Source organism: Panthera pardus, unplaced genomic scaffold (genome assembly GCF_024362965.1).
Source record: "Panthera pardus isolate Hobbes unplaced genomic scaffold, ASM2436296v1 HiC_scaffold_24, whole genome shotgun sequence".
Taxonomy (NCBI): Eukaryota; Metazoa; Chordata; class Mammalia; order Carnivora; family Felidae; genus Panthera; species Panthera pardus.
Genome location: NW_026526810.1, coordinates 33,683,594 through 33,708,088, shown reverse-complemented (window position 1 = coordinate 33,708,088; position 24,495 = coordinate 33,683,594). Strand labels below are relative to the sequence as shown.

The window sequence follows — 24,495 nt, the reverse complement described above, 5'->3', positions numbered from 1 at the left end:
TGGACACACTAATCAATCTCAGCATCCTGAAAAACAGAACAACTGGACACAATGAGGTACAACAGTAAGTACACAGCAACACTTATGACACCTACATCTGCTTAAGCCTCTTGTTCAGTGCTACCCAACAGAACTTTCTACAGTGATGGAAATGCCCTCTATGAACACCGTCCAATATAGCAGCCACTAGTCACACGTGGCTACTGAGCATTTGAAATACAGCTAGTGCAACCAGGAACTGAACTTTAAATTTTATTTCATTTGAAGTCATTTTAATTCAAAAACTGAAATGGTGTGAAATATTTTCCCGTAAACACAGCTTTGTTGTTTTGGTAGGATTGTATTTCATGCTAACCACTGCACTGAGAATGAACTAAATGTGCTGTAAGTGTAAGATACACATTGGGTTTTGAAGATGGAATATGGAAAAAAGAATGTAAAATATCTCATTAATGATTTTTATATCGATTACATGTTAAAATGATAATATTTTGTACATATTGGATTGAATAAAAATATTAAAATTAATTCACCTATTTCTTCTCACTTCTTATTTAATGCAGCTACTAGAAAATCTAAAATTGAATATACGGTTCATATTATATTTCTATCGAACAGTGTCAATATAAAGGGTATCTCATTTAGATCTAACTATTAGTTTACAGGAAATACAAGACATAGAGGAAGAAGTTAACTAACGGCATGAGGCAGGAATAAGCCAAATCCAGACTGTGAGACAATCAATGGGACAAATGACCTAGTTTTTCCAACATTATTCTCTCTCCTTTTACATATGTTTGAAATCCACTATAAGTGAACAGGAAACTTCTGGGGGGAAGACTCCATGATCTCCCTCAGCCACGCTCCCACATAGACCATGATCACCTGGAATTTCTTTCATAACAGATGAGAAAGCCAAGGCCCACAGGAAGCGAAGGAGCTACACAAGGCCTCCCAGTAAGGCAGCATGCGGTCAAGGCCGAGTCCAGGCCCCAGCCACAGTCCAACACTGTCTTCTCAGACTAACATGTGACGGGAGATAAGCCGCCCTAACTCTCTCAGCAAGGTCTCTCAGGAGCTGGGGGTAATGGGAACGTCTACCTGCTCACCTTGTTCTGAAGAGCAAACAAGTTGGTGCATTAAGGAAGGCACTCAGCACAGTGACCAGCACCTGACTGTGTCCCATCAGCAGGGACTTCTGCCATGATGTTATTATCTGCTTCTCACATATGGTTAGTGCGGGCTTAAGTGGTGGGAGAAGGTGCTGGGAATGCAGGGAGGCTTGGGTAGGGTCTGGACTCAGGGAGCAAGGGGATGAGACAGGTGTAACAGGCAGGCATCTCTCTGCAAAGGCACAGAGATGGGGGCAAGCGCAGGGCATGTATGTGGCAAGAAGTCCCTGTGCGCTGGCCAGCTTCGGAGATGAGCTGCAGACCTGCTGGCGTGCTGGTTCTGCCACTGACTACCAAGTCACTCTCCACCTCAGTCTTCTCTCATCTGTCAAATGGGGTTGAAAATATCTCCCGTTAGTAGACAGACAAATGCCAGAAGCCTCTGTTCCTGCTGGGGTGTGAGCTTCTCAAGGGCAGGAGCCATGAATCAGATCCTCATCCTCAGGGCTGGTGTCTACCACGTGACAGATGCTGAGTAAATATTTAGAGAAAGTGGGGCGGGGTGGTGGTAAAGGGGTGAAGAGGGAATGAGGTGAGAAGGTGCAGGGGTGCATACTATCTGCTCGAGCTGCAGTGCCCCTCTACTCAGTCAGCTGGGTGTGGCCTAAAGCATCTGCCTTGGTGTTGGCAGCGAGGCTTGTGCACTACTTTTCCATGTGTTTCATGGGTGAGGCCATCCTCTGCCCCACCCCTACCTGGCAGGTGCTGGAACCTGAACCCCTCTCACCGGCTGAAGCAGAAACTCTGAGTCTGCTCTGCAGACCCAGGTCAAAGGGCCAGGACAGTGGTCCCAATCCTTCCCTAACACAGACCCAACCTTCCCCTTGAGGTGCGGCACGTGAGAGTCCCAGGGCTGAGCTTTTCTTCTTCCAAAACAGGAATGAGGAAAAAACCCAGCCTCACTGCCCCCTGGGAGGGGGGATCTCGCTGTAGAGTTGGACAAGTGCTATGAGACCCTCGATAAAGTCCCGGAAGTAAATACCACGCACCATACTGTCATGAGGCATAGCAGTGGCAGAAGGGTGCTTGGTTCCGAGTTTACTTGGAGCTGGCCACCGGAGCAATGCGCCTTCCCAAGCATTCTCTCACTTGAGACTCATATGCACCCTGAGGGTAGACAGAACTTCTGGCCTGACTTTTCAAATGAGGAAACTGAGGCCCCCAAGAGAGCAAGTGACTTGCCCAAGGTCACACAGTAAGCCACAGAACCAGGAGTCACAGCCAGATCTTCTCAGCCCCAGTCCACTGTGTGTTCCTCTCGCCACATTGTCTCCACATTATAAAGTTTGAATGGATGCAAAAAGGAAAGCTCAAGGCCACCCCAAGTACTGGGTAGGCCTCTGACATCCCTGTTGAGCTGCATTTGAGTCCTCATCACACCGGGCTATTGTTACCTGTCTGCCTCTCTCCCCAGCTAGGTTATCTTTGCTTCCCCAGCACCTTGTGAAACAAAGACATTCAATAGAAGGTGGGTGGATAAAAGAACAAAGGGGGAAAAAAAACATTAAAAATATCAACATGATATAGCATATTCTATAGCATATAAAAGTGAAGGCTCGGCATCTGCAAGAGACCTGTCCAGACCTGCTCAAATCCACAGGGCCCCTCTGAAACACAGGACCCAGCCTGGCCCTTGTTTTCTATACTTCTAGCCCCTGCTGGGTCCTATGAGGCTGTGGCCTCGGGCACACCCTACCCTTCCTACCTTAAATAGAATGCTGCGTAAGTGTAAAAGAATCTCATGATAACGTGGATGTGTCCTGTCACCTAACACCACTGATGTGAAGGCCCAGGCTGGGTGAGGACTTTAGGGGACAGTAATCAGCCATTTTGTTTGAAGGTGTGATCTGAGCAGGAGACTGGGTGAGACATGGTCTCCTTTGGATCCCAGCCACGGTGGCCCTTAGAATATTCCTCAGAGTCTTGGAATGGTGGAGGCTGATGAGCCCACAGGGATAAACGTCCAAGTCTGGACACTCAGGCTGCGGACACTCACATCAGTGCTCAGGCAGCTCTCCTCAAGGTTTTGTTCATTTTCCCTCTAACATAGTTTTTCCCAAGGGTTTCTCTTCCCCAGAGCCATTCCCCATCTCCTCCCAAATTTCTCTCCTCTCACATCCCAAACCTCTTCAGCTTAAAGATGAAAAGCAAAACGCAATAGTCTGGGTCTCTTCTCCTCTCCTCTCAGCATTCCCAGGATCAGTCCCCTTCCTGCTAAGCTGACCTTTGCCTCTTTCCTCCCCACAGGTTGGTCTGCTTGCTAGAAAACCTTTTCAGATGCTTTCTTGGATGTGTACTGAAATGATCTGTGTAGATAGTGATTTGGAAAGGATGCTGCCAGAACCACTTGGGCCCAAGACGGTGCACTCAAGTTAGGGCACTGGAAAGCACTGCTGACCCCGTGGGGTGATCTGCCAACCCATTCTCTGGTATGCAACCACACGGGTATCGCTTTCCATTAGCAGGGAGCCCAGGAGGCTCCAGAGAGGTCAGGGGCCTGGATAAGAGGCCTGCCAACTCCCCCGCCCCCCCGGGGCTGACTTACATTTTCAGAGCAAGCTCCACATATGACATGAATTAATCTACCGAGATTTTGAAAATATTCTTTATGCCATACAAAAGTCAACTTATATGGCAAAACCAAATCCTTCCCATCCCTGCTTTCAACAGCCCTGACCAGAGGCAGCTATTGCTAAGGAGGTCATGGATGGAGTGATGACAGTTTAAAGGGACTTAACTCAGGGCTGGGTATGTCTTCTGAGTACTGGTCACTTTAGCAGAAAGCAAAAGCAAGCCCTGCACCAGACAACAGTTGCTGAGAGGGACAATGGGATTGGGGTAAACCCATCCACAAAACCTGCAATTTCAACTGAACAAGGCGGGCACTGATAGTCATGTTTAAACACTGGGCAAACCCACTAACCTGTTAGGGCACCGTGAGGACCAGGCAGTCAAAGGCTGCTGATCAGCCCAACAGGGGTCACCAAATCCCAACACAAAAGCCCATGAAAACCCCTTCTCTCTTGGGAGGTCCTCCCTGGGACACCCTTGTCACACATTGTTCCAGCACCATTGCTAGCCTTAGCAATCCCCAGCACTCCATAGGTAGGCAGGCACCCCAAGAGCAGTGAGACAGCTTCAAAGTAAAAGAGGTGATAGAGAAACTATGAATAGACAGAACTGAGCAAGCACAGCAGCTCAAGCAAGTCACAGTGGGAGTACCAGTGCGACAGCTCGATGGTAGGGATGGTGACAACTCACTGGAAGAGGGCACATAACTGTTGCTGACCATGAGCCCTGCTGGGAGAAACAGGGACATCTCAAGAGCATCCCAGACCCCAACTCCTAGGGTTCTGCAAACCAGGAAAAGCAGGCAATTTCTCTAGCAACTAAAGAATAAAACACTTTAATCTTATAAGAATAAAAATGACAACAACAAATCATTTGATAACCATAAAGGCAAATGAATAATGAATCCTGTTTTGGAACAAATGGCCCAGGGCTGACAAGGCTGCGGGCAAACTGGAAACCGCTCCTATATTGTAGGTCCTACAGGTTAACATCGTCCCATGAAAGTGAGGATATCAAGAGCCCTCCAAATGTCAGCCTAGTCATCCCCTTCCTGGGGATTGATCTGAAAGGATTAATTCAAAAGAAAAGTGGGAAGTTATGGGAAGGAAGTTGTTTTCTGGCAGTGAAATGTGTAATGGTTAAAAGCTGGAAAATCAAAACGAAATGTCCAACAATAGGGATATAGGAGTATGTAATTCAATGAAACATGATACAGTCAGTTAAAAGAAAAAAAAACTATTTGTGAAATTATGCTGAAGGGGAAAAGTAGAGCAAGAAATTGTGCAAGTACAATGATTGTATACAAATAGATAAAGGCCGAGAGGAACCACAGAAAAACATGAATAGCTATGTTTGGATGGTAGGATTGTAAATGCGATTTCTTTTCAGTTGCTGGAAACTTTTTTTAAAGCAGTGGCCTAGCCTCCCCAGCGGGGGTAAGCTTGTCGCTCTCTGCTGGGAACACTGTACCAACTGTTGACCCTTAGCCCTGCGGCATGCCACACCTTGGGCTGTCCACATGGCTGACCGCACCTGACGCCCCCAGGCTTGCTGAGTCAGGCAGCAGCATACGCCAACTAGTCCAAGTGGCTGAGAGGTCTATGGGAGAGACCAGAGGACGCTGGAGTGAAAGGAATAGCACGGGCGAGTCTATGCATTTAAACAGTGAGATGGATAATTTAAGCATCAATGCAAGAGTATGCAAATGCCCATCTGCTACATAAATCTATATCCTGGTAACGTCAGGGCTTAGTTCTCAAATTAGAATGACTTCAAATGTCAGGTGGTCCACCCAACTTGTGGGCAGGTTAAGGATGGCTGCCACATTTACAGATGGGAGCTGAAGCTCAGAGGAGTGAGGTGTCTTGCCCAAGGTCACAAAGTCAGGGATTTCTGAAACAAATGCTACCACTCCTCTGCAACCGGCAGATGCATACATGCCCATGAGGCTCAGAACACTCCCAACACCAGGTTGTGCTGCTTGATTGCACACAGCCATTGTGACTTGTACAGTCCAATTCAAACTCTGTTGTCTGCCAGAACTCTATCTCCCCATTCCATGGAGACACCTCCAGGAGGGACACAAAGTGGTCAATTCCTGGAGTCTTGGCATCATCAGACTATGACGTCTTGCCCAGTTAGGCCAGCATAATGCCATCTCACCTCATGCTCATAGCTGTCTGCACAAGCAGTGTGGACTCAAGCCCCTCCTCTTCCTGGCTCTAGGGTCTTATAAGAGACCTGGCCTCTCAGTGTTCTTGTCTGTAAAATGGAGATAGTAAGAGCTTCTGTGTGATAAGATTTTTATGAAGATTAAATAAGATAACAGAAGTGCTCAGTACAGTGAATGCCAAATAACTCCTCCGTGTTAGGAGGACACTTCCCTCAATAGTCTTTGTGAGGACTGAACAGGATGGCAAACAAGAAGCATCGACAAATGGTTGCCTTATACTAGGGCTCTCTAAATAATAGCTATTATTATGATAATGAAGGCATCAAACAGCACAAATGTGGGAATTTTTCCCAAGAAAGGGCTGGGGAAGGGCTTTGCAGAGCCTGAAGGATATTTGTTCCGCTCCTCCTCATAGAGAAGACCCCTCCCGGACAGCCTCTCCTCCCCTCATACTACCTTCTTACATCGCCCCCCACCCCCCACCATCCTCCCACATGCTCCGCCAGGAAACATCCCAGGGGCCAGCCATTGCCTCCCTTTTATCCCCAGGGTCCCATGAAAGCCAGACCCAGACCCTTGCCTTCTGTCCCTGATGCTCGGCAAACCCACCCACCTTTGGCCCAAGCTCAGAAGGAGGATGAAGGGGACAGCAACCAATGAAAACCACCCACCATTGACTTCACCTTCTTTGGGCCAAGCTCATGAGGTCTGGTTGCCGCTGCCCTCTGGGACCTGTGGCTGAAGCACCCACCACCCTACCTGCCTCTGCTGCCCCCCATGGGTCCCAAACACCCACTCACAGCTCGAGGATGAGCACCACGTCGGTTCGGTTCTCAAAGACGTCATGCAGCGTGATGACGTTGGGGTGCAGCACCTGCCGCAGGATGCTCACCTCCCGCTCGATCTCCTCCCGGGACACGCCCCGCCGGCTGGCCCTGCTCTGCCGCTTTTTGATGAATTTGGCCGCGTACTCCAGCCCCGTGCTCTTCTCTCGGCACTTCTTCACAATGGCAAACTGGCCGCTGTGGGGACACAGACCAGCACAATCAGGGTGTAACTGTGTCCATCAAGGAAGTGACCACTTGTCAGCCCCAGGCCACACTAATTCATTCCGCCAGAGTAGGACAAATTATATCACAAGCCTGCATCCTCCCCTGCCAGGTAACGAGTGGCGGAGAGGGGCCAGGTACTGGGCTTCCTTCTGTTCATATGAGTACTTTGCCTTTACTAGGAATGAATGCCAGTATTGTCATTCCCCGTGTACAGATGTGAACACTGAGGCCCTGAACGGTTTCCTATTTGATCAGGATGACACAGCTTCATTGTTCTTAAGTCTCTATGAGAACCCGAGTCCACTATCCATTAGATAAAATCACAATGTCCAGAGGCTTATACTACATAATGTAAAGATTAGCAAGGAAAAACATAAATATTGGTATGGCCAAAATATTAATGGTAACAGTTATTCAATTTGAGTCTGTCTTACCTGGACACAAGTATAAATTCATCCATTTATAATTGTGATATCTCTATATTCTCATGTTTGTACCTTTGCCCCCAACCTCCTCCCAACAAATAAAATTTCAATGACCTGAGCAAAGCAAGTCCTCAGTAAGGAGACAGAGAAAATACGAGAGTGATACACTTAATGTAAAGACAAGGCCAGAGGATATGCTGGCTGGGTTGGTGGGATACTGGAGGAGGCGGGGGTGGGTGGAGGCAGCCTAACACTGCTAATAACCATAAGGGGGAGTTGGTCACAGCGAGAGGGCTGATGGGACCAGAGAATTGCAAAGTGTTAGAAAACTGAGGCACAGGAGAGGTCAGTGACAAGCGTGAGGTCATCACAGAGCTAATGGCCAGCTCAGGTGCCCAGCTCACTGTCCACAAAGCCACTAAGTAGTTATAGAAGTCAAGAATATGCTAAGTGCCCCTCAGGTTTGGGCCTAGAAATACTTCATTCTGGAGACCAATACAGTAGCCATGGAATGGTGTCCATGCGAGTGACAGGTGGCCCTGAGCCAGCTTCTCTGAGCGTTCCAAGGACAGCCCACTCCACAGGGGAGGGAAGCAGCCTTCTGTTCACCATTTCAGTTCAGGTGGTCAGGATGGGTGGGCAGCTCTAAGGGCCTGGAGACGGCCCAGTGGTCACCCTTCCTGGCGTCTTCCTACTCCCCTTCTATCATTCTCACAAGTGCCCCCACGTTTGCTCACAATACCCACTGCTAAAACAGAACTCAGAAAGTTTGCAGGTTCAGCTTAATGGCTTAATAAGCGATGCCATACTCCACACTTAAGATGTACTCTCTTTGCGGCTCTGGGGTAAAAGAGTTACACACGATGAAATTCTCGGGATATTTGCCTCAACCTCAGAAAAATAGCATCACATCTGAACCACTCCATTCCTAGAATAATCCTCAGTGAGACAGTCTTCAAAATAAACCTAAGTGACAAAAAAAAAGTCAAGTAGAGCAAGCAAGGAATAGATATGCCAACACTTAAATAGCATTCTATGGCAACCACCTTAGAGACATCACCAGATACATATTCCTGTATGTCTCCATCCCCTCATCCTTCATTCACTTTAGTGCTGCCTGAGTGTCTGGTCTGTGCCAGGTCCTGTGCAGGGCAAGGACCAAAGGCACAGATAACAGGTACAGAGGGAGCTCTGGGGAAGGAGGGGCCCTGGGGCCTGGGCTAGGCTGGACAAGGATGGCTTTGTGGAACCAAATTTATATTCCATTGTCTACTAACTCTAAAGTTTCAGGGGTGCCTGGGTGGCTCGGTTGGTTAAGTGTCCGACTTCGGCTCAGGTCATGATCTCATGGTTCGTGAGTTGGAGCCCTGTGTCAGGCTCTGTGCTAACAGCTCAGAGCCTGGAGCCTGATTTGGCTTCTGTGTCTCCCTCTCTCTCTCTGCCCCACCCCTGCTGTGCTTTGTTTCTCCGTGTCTCTCAAAAATGAATAAATGTTAAAAAAATTTTTTTAAATAAAGTTTCAGCTATTTATGCCCCAAATATTGGCTCCTAGTTGTCTACACACAGGAGTTGACACAAGTGGAGTGAAGCCAGGCCTCCCAAAGCCAGAGTGAACACATTCAGGGCGATCTCTAACACTGGTCGCTTGGAGCTACTATGGGCCTCAGGGACATTGGGTCCCTTAGCGAGAGCCAGGAAACATCTGACAAAGCTTCCAGTCCCAGGCAACTGTGAGTCTCAGTGTCAAGATGGCCATGCTTTTCTTTTCTCTGACATCTTAGGGACCTGGCATCAGCAGTTTTGAGGGCAGACAGGGCTTACTCTTTCCAGCTGACTGATGGGGAAACCAAAGCTTAAGGATTTTAAGCATTTTGTTTAAGCCTACAGAGCACAGAGATGGAGGTGCAAGGTTTTTATAAAGCAGAGCAAAATATTTCAGTCACCTTGAGATAGCCCCCTCCCTTTGTCTTAAGAGGGAAATGGAGGCATTATTCTGTATCACATGACTTAAAAATTCCTCAAACTCTCAAAAACGCAAATGAGTGTTTGCTTTTCCTGGTTGAGTTTTCTCCTTGTGAGAGAGAGCAGCTGTGGCAATGAGAGGTGACCGGGGGTCAGTCCTAATATGCAGGCAACTTTCTCACACCAAAAGGAGGCATTTTGAGAGCCAAATACCAAGCAGCACCCCTCATCTCCCCCTCTCTTCCTGGGGGAGGGATCCTCCACTCAACCTGCCCTGGGGAGCCCAAGGAGAGCTAAGGCCACCTATGGGTTTTCCCCTCTTGCTGGGCCACTACGGAGAAGAGGGGAGAATATGCTCCACTAAGGCCAGCCTCTTGGCTGCCAGGCTCTGGGCAGCAAAAGCAGCCTTCCGGGGCAGACAGGCCTGGACTCAGGAAACTTGTGCTGTCCCCTGGGGAGAGTGGCTCTCTGCTCTGAGCATCAGTTTCCTCATCTGTAAAATGGGAATCATGACTCCCTACCAGGGAATCATGATGACTGGAAATACCTGCGATGTTGGCCCACAGTCAGCTTAAAAAATGATAGCTAGTATAACTGTTACTAGTTTATTGCTCACATGAAGGCCAAGCAAGAGGCACCCCAGAAGTCACTGATTTAAATGGTGTCAATATGTGGCCAGGGAATCAGTACCATTTTGAAAGTCCTTCTGATGAGTCTAGTGCATAACCTGATACAGGAATATCTTTGTTCTAAGCAGTTAACCAACTCTTTTAATCCTTGGAGCAACTGTCTATAAACCAGTATCACCCAGGGAATTTATATCCCAGTCTCCTGGATCTGGCTGCATCCTGGGAACTGAGATCTTTAAAAACTTCCCAGGTGACTGATGTGCAGCCGGGGCTGAGAACACCGCCTTACAACAGTCCTCTGATTATCTCCCTTTGACAGATAAAGATACTATACTGCTGTTACTCATTTTATTCCTGGTCCTTTTATCACCCTCTCCCTTGGTTCTTTGATTTGACATTTGAGGGAAGGAGTAAGGGGGAGAAGGGAAGAGGGGAGAGGAGTGTCGTCTCTCCCACCAGGAGTCTTTTGCTTGATGGGTCAGCTCCAAACCAAGACAGAAGATTACCCTAGGCTTTGGGGGTAACAGGAATGGAAGTTTACATTCAGACACACCCTGGTCGCAAATGCAAAAATCAGAGCTGAGGTAAAAAAAAAACAAAAAAAACAAAATAAAATCAGAGCTGAGGTGACTCTGTACTACGTCTGGTAATGGGCAGGTAAAAGCAGTGATGGTGATGGGCCTTCATCTGCCCATTGGGATGCTCCAAAGATAGGAGTTCAGGCCCCACAGTGCAGAAGTTGCCCAACTTGGCTATGGGGGCAAGAGGTAGGCAGCGAGGAGCTCTCTAGGTTAGGACAGAGACCCCAGGGTGTTATCCAGAGAGGGAAGAGAGGGAAGGCACCCAATCTCTAATGAAAATCATTATCAACACTAAGTCAGAAGTTATGGGAATGCTAAAACATGGGATACACAAGCACAAAGCACACATATTCCAATTCCCCTCCCTTCATACTGCAAGAGTCAATACCTAACCCATGGTTTAGTGCAGCAAAGGGCTGGCAGTCAGGAGGCCTAATTCCTGGTCCTGCCATCAAAGCCTCATGGGTTGGGACAAGGAACTGCCTTCTCAGTTTGTGTTTCTCCACCTGTCCCCTGAAGTCTCACCTCAGAAGGCTTCTGTCAGAAAGCTCTAAAAAGCCCACAGCAAACTGAACAGAAGTAAAGGCCTTCCCTTCATTCTCCATGTGGGTTCCAGTCAAAGCCCTACCCTGACCCTGGGCAGCCTGTTCAACTCCTTGGGCCTCAGTTTCCTCCTTTGTCAAGTGGGGGTGAGAAAACCTAGACTGGTCACGTCACAGGGGAAATCACAAATAATGCCTGAGAAAGGGCTTTACTATCCAGCCCTGTAGAAAGGCAGGAGGCATGGGCCGGGCGGGGGAGGGGGGTTCAGTGCCGAAGGCTGGCGTGTGAAAGTCACGTGGCCTGGTTTAGTAAGGGACAGTCAATCCTCCAGACACACACTACCTTCTGTGCTTCTGCCAGCACACTCTTCTGCAATTAAGTCAGGAACACATCCCTCTTCCCAGGCAGAGGGCTCAGCTCCTCACTCACTCAGCACCCCCTGAGGATGAAGCAGGCTGCATCACGAGTGAGACAGATGGGCCTCATTTCAGAACACAGCAGGACCCAGAGTGATGCCCCACAAGGGTGTCCTAATGTCTACCCAGGAATCAGATGAAAAGGCGTAAACCCAGAACAGTTTCTCAGTGCCAAAAACGATGTTACGTCTCCAACACTAGCTCCTCAACTTCACGGAAGAACCTGGCTCAATCACCCCCAAATTCTTCACTGCCAAAGAAGAATAACCCGAGCAAGACCCAGATCTCACACCGTTTAGCTTTTGTATAGCAATGTAGATACTACAACATTTATAGCCAGCTTTTCTCTTTATAAACTAATCTTACATTCATTCTTTTAATATTTGCAGGTATCATTCTTAGTTCCATTTCACAGAAAAGAAGGCAGAGGCTTAGGGAGGTTAAGTGACCTGGTAGTTGGGCCGGGTAGCCAGCCCTGATAGCAGGTCTAGGACGTGAAATCCTGCCTACTGACTCTAGCTTCATTAGTGTACCAAGCAGTGAGGAGAGGGGCCCACCCCAGAAGAGAGGAATATTTTATCACTGATATTATTCAGAATTGCACGAGCACATGAAAATAGAAAGCAGACTTATTTTTATTTTATTTTATTGTTGGTTTTAATTTTCAAAAGACAATGCACCCATGATGGCTTGCATCAAGGAGACCACATCCACAGCCCATCCACCCCTACCTGCCATGGTAAGCTGCAGCCAGTCTGACTTGCTCTGGCAATCACGAGGGGTAGGCTGCTAAAGGTGTTTTGTAAAGTCTAGGAATAGAGTGGACTTAACTCACTTCCTTTCTCAGACAACTTTTTTTTTTAATTTTTAAAATATTTATTTGTTTTGAGAGAGAGAGAGAGTGCATGTGCGCATGAGTAGGGGAGGGGCAGAGAGAGAGGGAGAGAAAGAGAGAGAATCCCAAGCAGGCTCCATGCTGCCAGCGCAGAGCCTGACATGGGGCTTGAACTCATGAACCATGAGATCATGACCTGAGCCAAAACCAAGAGTCAGACACTTAAACAACTGAGCTACCCAGGCACCCCTTTCTCAGTCAACTTTAAAGTGTCCATGAATTCAGTAACCTGCCCCAAAGTCACCAGTTTATCAAGGTAGAGATGAGGCAGAGCTGCACAGAATGCAAACCCAGGGATGAGATGCCACTGAGGGGAGTGGTGGCAAACGTGCAGTGTTCCGAGTCATAGGGTTGCGGAGACCAGGTTCTTCCTCCTACTTCCCCCAAGTGGTCATTACAGTTCCTCTTCCCACACTGCAGAACAATAAGCCATGATTCTTCTGGAATTACCCTGCAAGTTTCAGGGCTACAGGGCAGGGATAATGCTTAGATGCTTCCAATCAAGGCCACCCCAAGGGCAGCCCAGCAGGTAGGGGAATGGGCTCGTCAGCTAACATGTCTCAAAGGCATGGGCAGGAGCCGTTCAAATCTGTAGTCTGCAAGAACCAGATCAGCCTGATCCCAGAGGACTCACACCCCGATCTCATGGCAACAGCCTGTCTGGGGATGGTGTCACAAAGCCCCCTCCTCACTCCTCTGCCTAGCCAGCCTTGACTGTGGGGCCTTTGTGGTTAACTCTGCCTCTTATCTCCCATCCATTACCAAAACATCCAGCCCCTAGTCAGGCCACTCCCAATTCCCATGAACAAGAGCCTTCTCCTCATTGCCTTAGCAATCAACCTGTTTCTTATCTCCTATACCCTAGTCCAAGATTAAGGGTCAAAAGACCCAGGTTCTGTTTCCAGTTCTACCTTCAGCAAATCACATTCCTTGTGTGTAATACAGACATAAGAATATCCCAATCTCACAGGACTGTGATGAGAATGAAATGTGAAAGCACTGTGTGAACTAGAACTTTTCCATGGATGTTAATTATTTTTTCTTTCCATCCACTAGATTGCCACATCCAGATCCTGGTCCCCATTTTCCAATCCCAGCACATTCTTGAACCTGATTCAGCCCCAATGAATTGCCTCCTCAGATCCCAGCTTAAAAATAAATAGTGCTGCAGGGCACCTGGGTGGCTCAGTCATTAAACATCCAACTCTTGGTTTTGGCTCAGGTCATGATCTCGAGGTTCGTGATTTCGAGCCCCGCATCGGGCTCTGCTCTGACAGTGCAGAGCCTGCTTGGGATTCTCTCTCTCCCTCTTTCTCTGCTCCTCCCTGCTCACTATCTCTCTCTCTCTCTCTCTCTCTCTCTCTCTCTCTCTCTCTCAAAATAAATAAATAAATAAATAAATAAATAAATAAACATTTAAAAAAAGAAGAAGAAGATAGTGCTGGGGAGGGCCATGGCAGATGAAAAGTGGGGTCCCAGGGGATGCCAGGATCCAGGAAGGCAGATGATACTTGGGACACAGTTACTCAAGGGCAGGGCAAGGAACCAATTTTCCAGGAAGCCAAAATAAGGTGAAGAAGTATAAAGTCACCAGAAATCGCAGGTATCAGGTCAGAATTCCAGGACAGAGAGATAAGGGTAATGAGCAAAATTTTATCAGAAGCCAGGTGGGCAGCACATTGGGAACTAGGTGGGCAAGCAAGGAGTGTGAGACCCACAGGAGGAACATCCAAGCCAGCTGGAGGCGAGTGGAGACTCTGGAGCAGGTAGAAACATCAACACAAGACCTACAAACACAAGAATTCCTGGAGCCATCTAAATGGTCTTTTCTTGGGGCGCCTAGGTGGCTCAGTCGGTTAAACGGCTGTCTTTGGCTCAGGTCATGATCTCAAGGTCCGTAGGTTTGAGCCCTGCCTCGGGCTCTGTGCTGATAGCTCAGAGCTGACAGCTTAGGATTCTGTGTCTCCCTCTCTCTCTGCCCCTCCCCTGCTGGTGCTCTGTCTCTCTCTGTCTCTCAAAAATAAATAAAAACATTAACAAAAAATTTAAGTGGCCTTTTCTCCCAGCTAGTGAGCCAAGCAGTCTGTCCAATGAATCCGTTTCTCCTCTCTGACCATGTTATGAATGCCTTGACAGCCTCCTGACATACGTTTCTAAATTTGTTGGAGGAGTGGAACCCCATCTCCAATAAATCTTGCACAGAATATGTGCCATATGTAAAAAAGATAAAAAGCAGTGCTTCTTTTGGGGGAGAGGCACTCAGAACCCACCAACTCAGAGCCTACCCCCTGTGGCTTAACGAGCTCTGTGGAACCCTGAGAGCTCCACAAAGCACAATTTGGGAAGCACACTGTACAATGTGGCCACATGCTCTTTGATGATCTCCAAACAGTTCCAAACTGTACATGGAAAAAGGGGGGGGGGGGTGGATAGAAAATACTGATATTTCTCAAAATTATTATCTAGTCTTTCAAGAAGTCACTCCAACCAAACCAAGTTCAGGGTCAGCAGTAAGGAATACATAGAATCAGGAACCACAAGTCTCCAGGAGCTGAACCATGACCTACAAATGGCCTCTGTCCACAGAGTCAGAGGTGTATGCTCGTGCTGGCCTATGACAGCTGCATTCACAGGTTAGCTCATTTGATAGCTTGCCCCTGCAGACAAACTTCCTTCCTCTGGCCTTTTTTTTTTTTTTTTTTTTTTTTTGTCAGAAAAAAACTCCTAAAGCACAGAAAGGAAGGAATCGTTGAGCACAGCCAAGTCAGGCTGAGGTATGATTACTTTTTGGAATCTATTTTGAGGTATAAGCACATTTTGATAGCTGTTGTCAAATGAACATGAGCCCTTAAGTTCAACACCTGAAAGAAGTCTGGCCTAATTTAAGCTGCACCTGGCTACATAGAGAAAGGTTTTCACTGAAAATACAGCTCAGTGTTCTCTGGCTATTCTCTTAGTCTAGAGTCTAGGTTCTAGACACTGACATGATGTAGGTTATACATAATATAGCGTTGGGCTTGGAGCCTGCCGCCCACTCACCTCCCTATCTCCCCACCCACCTTCCTGCATCCACCGAACTGTCCCTTCACCTATCCATCCATTCACTAATTCATTCCTCCACCCCCCATTTATTGATCAGTGTCCGAAGGGCTATAAGCATGGCACATCCCACAACTTGAAAGGCTTATAGTCAGCTGGGGAAATGAGACACACACTAATGGAAAAAGAAATATGACATGGGTGTGTAAAAGACACCTGCCTCAGGGTCAAGTGAGGGAGCAAACAGTAATGCTGCAGCAAGTCAGAACAGAGAAGGAGTACCAGCTGACAGGGGTCGGTGGAAGCCTTATAGAGCAGGTAGAATTTGACCAAACCTGGCAGAAAAAGCTGGATTCAGGCAGGCAAAGGGAAACAGCTCACCAAAGCTGGAAAAGCAGAGAGCGATATACGAATGCTTTATTCTGTGGATGCCCCAAGTCATCACCTCTCTACCTCACTTCCTCCCCCTCAAGTGGCCACTTCCTGAGGAAATATATCAGGAAGCTACACTTGCCCCTTCCTCTCTTCTCTGTGGGGGTGGAGGGTAGGGGAGAGCAAGTGGTCAGCCGACAAAGATGTTCAGTTGGGGTGGGGCCCCTTCTCACCCCCTGGCTCCTGACAATCAGATATACATTTGATTAGTGAAAGAACTTCAACGGAACAGGTCAGCTAGATCAATCTTAGAAATGTCAGCCAATTGGCCTTCACAGCCTAGCAAAGCCCAGGAGGCTGGACCATAACAGATGAGACCTAAAACACGAGCTCGTGGCACAGAGCAGAAAAGGGACTGCAAAGGAAGACAGAAAAATCCAAGATGGCCGAGGTTCTGCTATTACTATGGGGGTACAGGGCCATCCTCAGGAAATGATGACGTGAGCAGTTTATCTTCTCTAACCCCTCCCTCCCAACTTGCCAGACCCCTCCCCCCAGTGCAGAGTTCTGTGCCCAGCCTGTCTCCCGTGAACTTTCACCTCCCTGTGGTCCATATCCCTCTGGGATCCTTTCCATAACCCACATAAAGTGACAAAGGATTCCAAAGGGTTAACCTGACCTCATTCCAAAGTAACGTATTCACATTTTCACAGCATCCTTGACCAAGAGGGGCTTTAAGGTGGCAAGTCTATGGCCATATTGGGCAAGTGGAGAAATTCCTTGGAGATAAAAAGGTCTTTCCACTTTCTTAAAATTCACACCAAATAGGGGGCTCTGCAGAGGACTGACTATGTGTGTCTGTGTATGTGAATGTGGGTGTGTGAACAAATCATAACCAATTATTTCTTGTCGGTGCTCTTCTGTACCCTGAATCTTAATGTCCTGGGAATTCTTGTTGCAACTTCTTCACTGATATACTCAGTTCTTAGCCGTCTAGGGTGGATGCGCTCTGCTTCTCAGAATTTCTGTTCATTTTTTATCCCAAGTTTGTTTGCTTCCTTGCCATTATTTGACAACATCCCAGATCACATCTCCCAAACACTCAGGGCTATAAATGTGGGCAGAGCACGAGGGTAGGAGTCCTGACTCTGTCACCAACTTCCAAGTCCCCTTCTCTGTGGGGGCCTTAGTTTTCTCGTTTGAAAAATTAAGAGTTGGACCAGATGCATTTTTCACCTCCCTACCTCCCTCCTAGCTTGCCCTCTTAGGATTCTCTGATGCAGGCCAATATGTCACATGGATCTATCAGTTTGAAACATATAGGGTGATTTCTGGGTTTCCCACTGCACAGACCCCAGCCATGGTTCAGGCTCCTGAGGTTTAGCAGTCACATGTTAACCAATTAAATTTCCAAAGAAAGAGGATTAGGGCTCCAGGCAAGCAAAGCAGATCTCAGGCACTCTCAGCAAGGGCCCCTATAGCACCTTCACAACCAGCAAAATGCCGAACACACCAAGGACCAAAAGTATTTCTACAGCAAATGATCTGGGCATTCACCTTACCCTTCACCACTAACCACCCGTAAGAGCCTGGAGAGTAGCAACTCTCATAGACCCTGCTCAGCATTGAGCACAAAGCAGGTAGGCAGTCAATGCTTGGAGAAAGGAAGATTTAAACAGAGGCAGCAGGCAGTGTGGTAAAGGGTATCATCCCTTACTTATTGGCAGATTCACTTAAAAAAACAACATGTTCCTGATATTTTTTTATTACAAAAGCAGCATGTTCATTATCTAAAAGAAAGAAAACACAGAAAAGCACAAAGAGGAAGCTAAAAACTGTCCTTAATCACACATTCCTGAGATAACCATCCTTATCATTTGGTGTCTGCTCTCTTGGATTTGTTTCAGAGCATAGTATAAAGTCTTTTCTATTTGTTGATTTTTTTTGATGTAACGGGGATGCCACCATAAGTACTATTTTGGAACCTGCTTTTTTTACACGCTCCACTTAATAATATATCTACTTCAAATTTTCCTACATAACTAACAATTCTTTTACTACTTGATTTTAAATGGCTATATGGTATCCCATTGTACAGATAAACCATGGTTGTGATAGCAAATTCTTAACTTTGGACATTTATATTACTTCCAATTTTTAATATAATTAATAACACTGTTATAAATACCCTTACGTATAAATCTTTGTATATATCCCTTGATTTTCTTTCCTCAAGATAAATGGCAGGAAATAGAATCCTTAGCCAAAAGTGATGTACAATTTTGAGGTGTTTTTCATGCTTCACAAATTATCCTCCAGAAATACTGTCCTGTTAATACTCCTGACTGCCATAAATATTGTTAGCTCCTGCATTTCTCACCCCATACACATCTCCACATATGCTGGCTCATCACTGTTTTTCAGCTTTACCATTTTGATACTTGAAAGGTGATACCTCATTGTTGTTCTAACTTGAATTAAGTTAATTAACTTGTAGAAAAAGGGTAATTGTAATTGATTACTAGTGAGAATGAACATCTTTTCCGACGTTTATGGGTAATTTGAATTGCATACTCGTATATGCTTTGCTAATTCTTCTAATGGGGCATTTGCCTTATTCTTAAGTGTTCATGAAAGCTCTTTACATATTTGTGATATTAACCATTCGTCATGTATGTTGCAAATATTTTCCCCAGCTGATTGTATTGTCTACAAAGGAGCTTCAGGTCTTCTCAGCATCAGATGGTGTTAACCAGTTGTTCCCCCTTTACCTTTCTCTTCTCCTGCCTGACACTTCAATCCCCCAGATGATGTGCTTTAGGGGCACTGTGAAGGGAAGTGCCTTGTGCCTTGGGGTGGAACTCTTGACTTGGTTGCTCACCTGGGCACTCAATTCAGGCCCAGGGGAACCACTGCCTTCTCTATCCCCCACACTTGGTCCTTTCCTCAAGGTCCCCTCACTTTTCCTCCTGGCAATGTCCCTCCTCCTGGCTGATTGCAGGAAGGGACGGCATCTGAAGGTGAGCACGTCCTGCTATAGGCCCCCTGCATGCGCCACAGCTGCACTTGTGACCAGCACAAGAGACCCCTTGAGGGATGCAAAGCACCTCTCCTGTCCCCAAATTATCCACTATATTGTTTAGTGCCCTTTGTAACAGGATTCACAGAACGCCTTTCTTTCAGAAATCAGCACCATGAAGATGTCCGTCCACCCTGAAAAACTGACACCTTTCCGTGTTTCAGATAATGAAAATGACATTATCTTACTTCCTTTTCGTTATCTTGGTGGTCAGTAACAACAACTATGGTGGCCTGGACCTTGGGCGTATTGCCTTCCTCCTTCTCACCAGTGGTACTCAAACTCAGGGGTGTATCAGAAGCATCTGGGAGCTTGTTTAAAATGCCAAATACCTCACCACAGATTTGATAACGCATAATCTTCGGAGGGCATGTGGCTTTTGATCTTCTGCCTTTATTTCCAGTTGCGTCTATGTGCCTCTTATTCTGTGTTGCCTCAAATCCTTAACACACACGAACAGGAAGAACTATAAGTGGTTCTGTGTTGCCATCACGGTAGCACGGAGACAGTGAGCTGCGGAGCACCACCACAAAGCCAGAACTTGGCCCATTTCACAGATGGCTAAAAGGAGCCCCCAAACCACTAAAGGTCCAAGGCGGGACCACCCAAACACTTGCAGTCGACCCCAAGAGCCAAGTTTGGCGATCTCAGAGCAGAAGGTATTTCCCATAGGAATAAAATGGTGACACCTCCATCCCCCTCCTGTCCCCAACTCACAGGTGGCCCATCCCCACATCCCCTCCCTCAAAGGGATTTGACTTTGATCCACACCCAGTCTCCCACAAGCCTGAAGGTGGGGTGGGGTGAGAGGAACAGGTCCAAGTCCTCTTGGAAGCAGATTTCCCTCCAAACCATCCTCCTACCCAGCCCTGTCTCCCCAGCAGAAGCCAGAAACTGTTGGGCAAGTGGCTCAGAGTTGGGGCTTTGCCACCTCTTCTGTCATCACCATCCCCAATTAGCAGCTACTAGGCGTCCTCAGGGCTGCCACTCCTTCTCAATTCCTCTAACTCTGCTGCTCTAAGTCATTACAGCATTTGGCATGCCCGGCGCGTTGCCTTTGAGCCTAATTGTCAGAATGCAGGAAAGGTACGTGTCACGTCCAATGTGATTTATTTTTTCCTCTATATACCCAAATTGCAACCTAGAATAGACCCTGGCCCATGGCCTCTTCCCTCTAGAAACCCACCTACCAGACCTCCCTCACTAGCTGCCTCAGTGTGGCCTTGTGCTTGCACACGTGACCCACACCGGAGACACAGAAGGGCAGAGGTTCACCAGCAATGCTCTGAGGCCACAGGGGGGCTCTGATCTGGGAAGGACCCCAGGATAACCCCAACCCAGTTCCAACACTAGCTGGCTCTGGAAACGTGGGTGAGTTTCTTAGCTTTTCTGTGCCTCGGTCTCCTCCTCATCAGTATGATAAGGAGGACAACGACTCACAGGCTGTGATGAAGATTAGATACACTGGTAGACCTAAGGGCTCAGAACAGCATGTGCCGTATGGTAAATAAATAAATAAGATTTTAGTTTCAGCTCTCTGGGCTTCAGTTTCCTCGCCTGTAGAGTGGAAATAATACACTTAATTTGCAGGATTGTTGGGAAATTTTAATTAGAGAAATATGAGAATACTTAGCACAGAGCCTGGCATATCTTTCTTGCCCAGTGAATGGTTTCTGAATGGTGAAGGGTGAATAAATCAGATAATGACTGCCATGGTTTGGAGCACACGTTTTCACCTATGGCTGCGGGCTGCCCTTTCAGTATCTCAGAAAATCACCTTCACCCTTAGTGCCAACAGAGCAGTCACTGGCACCCATATGGGCCCCACACGGGCCCCAGCCTGGCCAGACAGGCACATTCTTGCCTTATCTTGAGAGCTGCTGGCAGGTCCCAGCTTTCCCTCCAGAGCAGAATGAGAAGCCAGGCTGTGTTTCAACACGTCAGGGCCCAGAACAGCCAGGGGACAGACTGTCTTCCTTGGGTCTCCCGCCACTGCACCATTTCCTGCAGGTCAGGGACCCTGCAGGATCCCCTGCCATGTCCTGTCAAGGTTCATTTACACACAGAGAAGGGGTGTGGGTGCCTAAGTACCTGGGTCTCTGTTGGGTGGGCCCACGCCAGAGCAGACCCTGGGGGAATTGCCAGGAATCCCAGGCAGGAGGGCTGAAATTGTCATGACCCTGACAACAGGTGCCCTCTGGGTACACAACTCAGCATTCATCACAGTTCTTTCTTCCCTGGGCTATTCTGATTGTCTACTTGCCTGAATCCCACCCACCATGCCTTCCTCCTCCCCTCCTTCGGAGCTGTTAACTCCTAAAAGGCAGGGACAGTGCCATCTTGCTCACTGTTGTGCTCTTGGCATTTATCTGTGCTCAGTGCATGTGAGTTGAATAAGTGAGTTTTGAGTGTAGGCACTGGGGACACAAAGATGAACAAGACATAGATCCTCATTCATCTACGAACCATCAAGCATTTGAAGAAGGCATGCTCACAAATCTCTTTTCTAAGCATTCTGTGTGCCTCCCCTCCCATGTTCTTTGAGGGCAGAGCTGTTTGTGGGAACTTCTCTTTACGTCCAGGACATCTAAACTCACAAAGGGTACACAGTAAGAGCCACTTTGACACAGACAACACTCAGCTCAGAAGCACTGCATGTACATTCTTCTGTAAACCCACCCAGCCCCTCTCTGTTCTGTAAGGAATTTTCTCATGATCCCAGTGGTGAGTAAGATGCAAAGTATTTTGGTCAAAACTCCCCCTCCTCTCCAGCCCAGGAATTATCTGACCAAGCTGGGGCTGGGAGTCAGGACGATCCATAGGTTAGGTGTCAGACCCAAGCCTTTCCAGGGCACAGTAGGGGAGTGGGAGGAACAGTTCTGCCCCCACAACTGCCAATAGCTGCTTCTCACAGAATTGCAGGGTCAAACCACAGGGGAGAGGAAGGACCCTTTTCACAGTTGATGAAATACTCAGCTTGTCCAAGGTCATGGAGTGATTCACAGCAGAGCAGCCTGAGACCCTATTCTGTGTCTTTGGTTTGTTGTTGTTTTTTTTTAAGTCTATTTATTTATTTTGAGAGAGAGTGCAGGATAGGGGCAGACAGAGCGAGAGAGAGAATCCCAAGCAGGCTCTGCCCTGTCAGTACAGAGCCCAATGTAGGGTTCGAACCCATGAACTGCGAGATCATGACCTAAGCAGAACTTGGACACTTAGCTGACCAAGCCACTCAGGCCCCCCTATTCTGTGTCTTTCTATGTGGGAAGGATTTCCAAACGTTTTCTAGGAGCAGAGCTCCTTTTCTTCTTTTGGTTATTTCTTTCTTAAATATACATGACCGTGGCTAAATAAAAATGAAATTGTACAGAAGGCCTTAGAGTCACACACACACACACACACACACACACACACACACAGGAAAGCCCCTAAGTCTGCACCATAAAACTCAGTGTGAAACCACACCATTAGAGCAACTTCCCCTTACATCACAGCCTCCTGCTCTTACTTGGTTCCTGCTATGGAGGCAGAAGGAACCTTGCTCCCTGAACAGACACCTCTGCAAGCAGGTATACATGGATTTTGTCCCCACAGCTCCTCCCATGCCCAGACTCCTGAGGTATCAGCATCTATAGCAAAAGAGACCTCTACAAAGCATCAGGCTTTCCTATAGCTCAGGCTCTGACCAGACAGAGAAAAGTCGGGAGGAATCCACGTGTGTCACAGCTCATAAAAACGCAAATAACTAATAGCTAGTTGGATTAGCAGTCACGTAAGCCTTAATATAAATTCACTGAATTAGATTACTTTCCTACCAACTGGCAGAATTCAGCTATGCTGGGGAAGAAAAAGGAAATTTTGATGTAAAAGGAGAAGAAGGAATAAGTTGTGGGTGGGGAGAACTGGGGTACCTAGGAAAAAGCAGAACACTCTCCAACCACCTCCAGTTGGCAAAGAAAAAAGTTCTGGTCTGCACCAGATTCTCCTGTGCTGCCCATTGGATGCCCAAGGCAGGAATTGGCTCATTCCGCTCTCTCTAGATCACTGTCCAGCCATGGGAAAATGCCCCTTGTTACCTAGATAGGACAGTCACCATGCATGATGCTGCAATCTCCTTCCTTCCACCTCCTTCCCCCAAGCACTCACAATGCACACTTTCTTTCTCCAAAATGCAGAGCAAATACACAGCCCAGGAAGATAACAGCCTCTTCCAGATGGGGATGGGAAGGAAGTGGGGGCACTGAGTTTTACAATCACAGCTCCCAACACAAACTTCCTAGAAATCTCCCTCCCAGGCCCTTGGGTTGTGCTTCCTCTCCTTTTCTCACCGCTGAACATTTTACCCCTGAGAACTTGACTCCTCAAAGTGCAATCTCAGAGCAGAAGGCATTTCCCATAGTAATAAAATGGTGACACCCCCATCCCCCAACTGTCCCCAGCTCACAGGTGGCCCATCCCCTCATCCCCACTCTCAAAGGAATTTGACTTTAGATCCTGGGGCTTTGTTGGAAAGGCAGAATTTCAGACCCCATGCCAGCACTACTGAATCAGAATATGTAAGTCAACATGACTCCCATGTGATTCATGAACACATTAGAGTTTGAGAAGCACTGTTTTAGAAAAACTTGCAGCAAGCCCCCAATCCATTACTTGATAGGCTTCTGAGCACCCAAAAATTCACTCCACATTCTCTTTGGTTCTGGACCTTCGTGCTGGAAGTCTGGGCCTATAAGACTGTTTTCATATTTTGGTAAAGGCAGAATAATGAGCAAACACAAATTAATAAATATCTCTTGAATGACTCTTTCTTTTAACAATAAATAACTCTTAAAGAGTAGCATTATGATTGTCAAAGTGGTTTCATGTGAATTGTCTTATTTCATATTCACCAAATCCCTAGGAGGCCCTTGGGGACAGGTATTACTGACCCCCATGACAGAGGAGGAGCCAAGCACAGGGGTCTTGGAGAGAATGGCACAAACAGCCTCCAACGTGGCACTTAGGAGCTACATCTGGTGGAAATGTCAGAGATCAACAAAGATTATGCATTCATAGTTACTGGAGGAAAGGATGGCCTGGTTTTTATTTTTTTTATTTATTTATTTTTTTTTTTTAATTTTTCAACGTTTTTTTTTTTATTTATTTTTGGGACAGAGAGAGACAGAGCATGAACGGGGGAGGGGCAGAGAGAGAGGGAGACACAGAATCGGAAACAGGCTCCAGGCTCTGAGCCATCAGCCCAGAGCCTGACGCGGGGCTCGAACTCACAGACCGCGAGATCGTGACCTGGCTGAAGTCGGAGGCTTAACCGACTGCGCCACCCTGGCGCCCCTGGCCTGGTTTTTAAAAATGTTGACAGAGTTCATCAGAAATTCCTTTCTTATTTGGGTGTTCTTATTGGGAACATGAATCAGCTTTACCTGTTCTAGTAATGAACAAGATCCTGCATATGTGCTTTGATCAAATATAACAGATTTTGAAAGGTCTTCAAGTTCTCCTATTATTGTGTCTTCCATAGCATCTATCATGGTAATTTGCATGTAATTGTCAATAAATATTTTTGAATGAATGAATGAATGAATGAATGAA

The 24,495-nt window shown here is 47.2% G+C and overlaps 1 protein-coding gene across 5 annotated transcripts in view; it reads right to left on the bottom strand.

The window, feature by feature from the left end:
• The window catches only part of DAPK2 (death associated protein kinase 2), a 120,021-nt gene that overhangs the window by 47,644 nt on the left and 47,882 nt on the right, over nt 1–24,495 (bottom strand). For 4 of the 5 annotated variants that reach the window (XM_019441838.2, XM_019441837.2, XM_019441835.2 and 1 more), the window contains exon 3: nt 6,717–6,938. In XM_019441838.2, the coding sequence (XP_019297383.2) occupies nt 6,717–6,938 (222 nt within the window). Of the gene's footprint in view, nt 1–6,716; nt 6,939–24,495 lie in introns of those variants that run through there. The other variant, XM_019441842.2, reaches the window with a different exon arrangement.